The sequence below is a fragment of the Diorhabda sublineata genome, unplaced genomic scaffold (genome assembly GCF_026230105.1).
Source record: "Diorhabda sublineata isolate icDioSubl1.1 unplaced genomic scaffold, icDioSubl1.1 Dsub_116, whole genome shotgun sequence".
NCBI lineage: Eukaryota > Metazoa > Arthropoda > Insecta > Coleoptera > Chrysomelidae > Diorhabda > Diorhabda sublineata.
This window is the reverse complement of record NW_026614042.1, coordinates 57,324-62,603: the sequence shown is the minus strand read 5'-3', so window position 1 is coordinate 62,603 and position 5,280 is coordinate 57,324. Positions and strand designations below refer to the sequence as shown.

At 34.1% G+C, this 5,280-nt stretch overlaps 1 protein-coding gene across 1 annotated transcript; it reads left to right on the top strand.

Moving 5' to 3' along the window:
• Positions 1–1,020: 1,020 nt before the first annotated feature.
• On the top strand, positions 1,021–5,044 carry LOC130452017 (piggyBac transposable element-derived protein 3-like). Its single transcript, XM_056791375.1, has 4 exons — positions 1,021–2,256; positions 3,553–3,662; positions 3,726–3,750; positions 4,922–5,044. Exons 1-4 carry the CDS (start codon positions 1,021–1,023, stop codon positions 5,042–5,044), a joined length of 1,494 nt encoding a protein of 497 aa, XP_056647353.1.
• The last annotated feature ends 236 nt before the right edge of the window (positions 5,045–5,280 follow it).

Here is a 5,280-nt window from a genome sequence, read left to right as displayed (position 1 = left end):
CCACAACTTGTTGGTATCATATAGATGTTTTTTAAAATGACTAAAACTAGGAACATATTGTTCCATACGCTAAAAGTTTTTACCATTTGTGCAACGTGATAAATATGTATTACAGGGTGATATATTTAAAATGCCTTATTTAATTGAAAATACCCATGTGAGATGTTGCCAAGTAGTGAGAGCACAAGTTATTGAGGTTTCGTTTCCTATGTACTAAAGTGTAGTAGAGTTGTATAAATCTGAAAAAACAGGATTTTTATTTTATATTTATATTTATTGTTTTTTCAGATAGAATAGTACCCAATAGTATCAACTCTTGAATTCCCAGTGTCACTTGTAGGTGACAGAAAGTAAAACATTTTTTTCTCCCACACTTAAACTTTATTTTTAAATCCTACCATTTTTACAGCAAAGTTAATTAGTAACACTATTCGTTTTTTTTGGCAACACTGACCATTATGTCATTTGTCAAATTCATTCATTTGTTTCACGCGGTCTAGAGCAGTTTGAGTTTGTGTGATTTCTTGCGATATAAAGTGAAATAAAAATGCCTAAACCGTAAGTATTATTTTTTTTTCTTATCACATCTAATAAATGAATATATAAGCTATTACACAAATGTATTTTACAATAAGAATAACTTATCAGCATCCTTGTTACAACGTTGGAAACATGCAGTGTCACCCTTGGGTGACACTGGGCAATATAATAATTCTACTACTCTGAATTCATTCTTAGTAATAACAAGATTTTTGTTTACATTTAGTCTTATCGCTTTGTGCTCATGATATTTTAGTGCTTGTTTACGTATTACAGGTTGACGTTAGATGAGATTGCCGAGGAGTTGCTGGCTGAGGAAGACCCAGGTGATATTATTTTATTTCCTCCTGATGATGGCGTGGTGACTGACGAAGACAGTGGAGATGAAAACGAAGCTAATATTCTATTCTATACACTTTTTTTACTAGTTGCGGCAAGGGAGACCATGATGAAGAAGTTTTTACTAACTCTCAGGAAGTGATGAGTGCCGTCGAGTGTTTCGAATTGCTCTATAATGACGACATAATAAAATTCATAGTTGATATGAGCAATTTGTACGCTTTACAGAGAAATCACACTCTGAATGTAACTTGTGATGAAATTAGAGTGTACATTGCAATACTGCTACTTACAGGATATTTGACTCCAAAGTATATGAGAATGTTATGGGAAGTAAAAAGTGACACGCACAATGACCTAGTAGCATCTAGCATAAGGCGGAATAGATTTTTTGAAATTCAGCAATATCTTCATCTTTCTGACAGTACATCCTTGCCGCCTAACGACAAATTTGCTAAAGTTCGAGAATATTTTACAAAACTGAATGTAAATTTCACTGCACATTTCAAAAAAGCAGGTTCTTCACACATTTCCATAGATGAAACTATAGTACCATACTTTGGAAGGCACGGTACCAAACAACATATCCACGGAAAACCGATAAGGTTTGGTTACAAGCTCTGGTCAGCTGCTACGCGCCATGGATATTTAGTAAATTGTGAGCCATATCAGGGCGCGTCCGGCCCTGGCCTCAAGATGCAGTCCGACTTCAGCCTAGGAGCTGCTGTTATTTTAGAACTCCATTCAAGATTACCAGAAGAGTTAGGACCGTACAACTTATACTTTGATAATTTTTTCACTGGTTTGCCTCTTCTCAAATATTTGCGAGAGCAAAATGTTGGGGGCACAGGTACTGTTCGGGAAAACCGGTTAGAGAATTGTAATTTGCCATACTCAAAGGACATGAAAAAAGAGCCAAGAGGTAAGCTATGTCATAAAGATTCTAAGGAAATTATTGCAGCTAAGTGGCATGACAATAACATCGTCACCATTGCATCCAACTGCCACGGATTGGATCCTATCACAAAAGTGGATCGGATTGGATTTGTGGATAAAAAACGAGCTAAAATTCAAGTTGATTGCCCAGCCGTCATCAAGATGTACAATAAGTACATGGGTGGGGTAGACCACTTTGACGAAAACGTTGACTCCATGAGGGTAGCTCTTCCCGGCAAAAAGTGGTGGTTCCCTTTGTTTGCTTTTGGCCTGGATGCAGCTTGTCAAAATGCATGGCTGATCAAAAGACAGTCAGAAAACAACTGGACCTATTGCGATTTCCGGAGAAATGTAGTAACTGTTTACCTACAAAAATATGGCAAGCCCGCGTCCCGTAATTCTTCTTGTGGCGTTCCTGTTCAGATAAGAGTACCTGCCGCGGTAAGGACCGCAGGAAGTGCGGACGATCACTCGGAAGTCAACTGCTCTCAACGAAGATGCGGATATTGTCACCAACGCACTAGAAAAATGTGTACCAAATGCAATATCGGTTTGCATCTAAAATGTTGGTACAGCTTTCACAATAAATAATTGTTATATTTTTTCATATAGATATGTAATAAAATAGATATTATTATAAAACTGTATCTTTTTTCCTAACTAAGACCGGTAAAAAACCCGTGTGTCCTTCAGAGTCTTAACTTTGCTACAATGCCCAGAGTCACCTGCAGGTGACCCCCCCATTAAAAAAAATGGGGGTGGTTTACTTATTTTTTCTATATTTTTTTATTTTATTCAAATGTAACTAAGCTATTTTATATAAAAAGGGAATATATTTTTTCATTAACTTGGACATGGGAATTCAAGAGTTAAAAATCCTTTTGTGATACGTCACAACGGAGAGAAAAAATATCGTAAGTAAAGAAAAAAGTTAAGGAAATAAAAAGTTTTTGTACCTATTGAAAAGTCTTCATCATATGTGAGATGTTGCCAAGTGCTTGGGTTGCGAGATAGATGTGTTGAGGTTTCGTTTCCGTATACATTTTCTGAGTCCAAATCATATATATCGGTTTAGGGGTCATCGTGTTTATTCTTTCTCTATATAGACATCCTATATTAAAATTTTGTAATAGAATACAGAAGCAGATGGTGTTTTTTCAAAAATACACGAATTCTCAACAAAAAATACAACGAAAAATGTGTGGTGCTACCTATTTAAAATAGTTGTTTTCATTCCAGCAAGTCAATAACTCAACATTAGATGGTCAAAATGCACATGAGATATCAAAGAAAAATAATAGTAATAAATAATAATCAGTGAGTGTTATAGAAAAAACCTCAGATAATCATTTATAAAATCAAAAGTGCCGTAAACAACTCTTGTGGCTTATAAAAGCTGCTGATATCTTTTAAAGCTTATTAAATTAGAAGTGACCATGTAAGTGTAATCAACTTTATATTATTGGTAAAATTAATGAATTATGTTTTTAGGAACGAGTTTGTAGAAAAATTTAAAAAATCGACTACATACCAGCTGGCACCGGTAGGTACCCGCTGGGTCTTTTGTGTCCCCGACCCATTTGTGGTGATTAAAAATAGATGTAAGTCGTTTTATAATATTTTTAAACCGAAAATTTAACATATTTTTTGCAGGGTGTCTGGTTCGACATAACGCGTAAGTAAACAAGAGGTTTTAAAATAAAATTAGTATGTTAAAAACGTACCTTTTTTTTATAGCGAGCCAACGGAATTGTAAGTACTCAAAATGTAAAACCGATCCAAAAATCATCGATTTTCTTTTTTTCTAGTGTATCAACGGTATCAGGACTTTTGGTCCTAAATGACCCGTGAGTTTCTAATCTTCAATTTTATATTAAAACAGAAATAATTATTTCATATTCTTTTTTCAGAGATCTGATGAGAACTTCGCCGGTTGTAAGTATTTAATATATAAAACTTTATGAAATTTTATATTTTGTATGTACTAGTCTGTAGTAACATTTTTTCAGATGGAAACATAAAAATAAAAAATAGAGTTTTTCTTGTTTTTAATTACCCTCACCCAGTACTTAACCAAAGTCCTTTATTCCCCCATTATCCTGAGGGTGAAGTAGTCAAGTTTTATAGAAATTTGATGAAAGTGTCTACCTCCCCGCTTGGTCACCCTTGGACAACTTTTTATGTTGACTAACAGACACAACTTACCAAATATTATTCATAAATTAACATAAATGAATTAAATGTAAGCTTTTAACGGTCTATTTTATTCTAAAATAATTTTAAAAGACTACAGTTTCAACTGCTAAAAATAAGTAGTGGTGTTTATTTTGAAAAGTGTTCATAAAATGTAAAATTGTATTAAATATAATTATTTGTAGCGATGATATGTTGAAGTTGTTGGGAGAGCCGGTCCTCTACGAGTAAGTTATTAATACACAAATATTTATATTATTACATTTAAATTCTGATATAGAATATACGAGATATCCGACCTGAAATGATAATACGTTTTAAAAAAAGAATAAAAACAGAATAATCATTTTTTAGCTGTGAAGTTCTGACTAGCGCGTCAGAAGACGAAAATTATTAGAGGAAATGCATTTCATTTCTAAACAGTGTATATTCTTCCTCTATTATTTTAATAACACAATAATAGCCACTTTCATCCAATCAACCTAGTTATCCCTCTAACATTAGAAAATTGAAAGAAAAAAGCCCTAGAAAAAATATGTCAAGTTTGTAAAAATGTATTGTAAAAAGTATTTTTGAAAAATTAAACTGAAAGAAAAAAAAATGAACAACCAACTTAGATATCCCCTCTAACATTAGAAAATTGAGAAATCATAATAGAAAAGAAAAAATCCCTAGAAAATTATGTCAAAATTTGTAAATTTTTTATTTTAAAAAGCGCTATAATTATTTCGAAAAACTGAAACAAAAAATGAGCAACGCATGTATTGTTTTTTCTAAAACTATTTTATATTCCGTTGAAAAATAAGGTTAACATTGACAGATAGTTACCAGAAGCATGAGTGAAAACTATTAAAAAGTATATGTTACAAATACCCGCTTATTTTCCACAATAAGGTATGTTATTCCTCTCTAGGGAGCGGTGGTACATATGTCTCCTCATCCCTTGGAAAGGAGTATTCTCGCTCTACACTTTCCCGTATCTTTACCACCCCCGACAGAAGAAAGACACCACCTGCTCACTGGTTTCTATTGCTAAGATTAAATACTGCAAGTCAGGTACGTGTCAGGTACGTATCAGGTACGTGTCAGGTACGTGTCAGATACATGTCAGGTATGTGTCAGATACGTGTCAGGTATGTGTCAGATATACGTCAGGTGTACGTCAGTCAGGTACGACAGCTTACACGTCACAGCTTTGGCAGATGCGACAGCTTACGTGGTACAGCGTTGCTAGAAGCGACAGCGTCGTTAGATGGGTCAGCTTACGTGTCA

Coding starts and splice junctions, on each gene's coding strand:
- LOC130452017 (XM_056791375.1), top strand. CDS start 1,021: ATGAGTGCCGTCGAGTGTTTCGAATTGCTCTATAATGACGACATAATA. Junction 2,257..3,552: donor AGATAAGAGTACCTGCCGCG/GTAAGGACCGCA, acceptor TTTTTTTTATAG/CGAGCCAACGGAATTGTAAG. Junction 3,663..3,725: donor CTTTTGGTCCTAAATGACCC/GTGAGTTTCTAA, acceptor TTCTTTTTTCAG/AGATCTGATGAGAACTTCGC.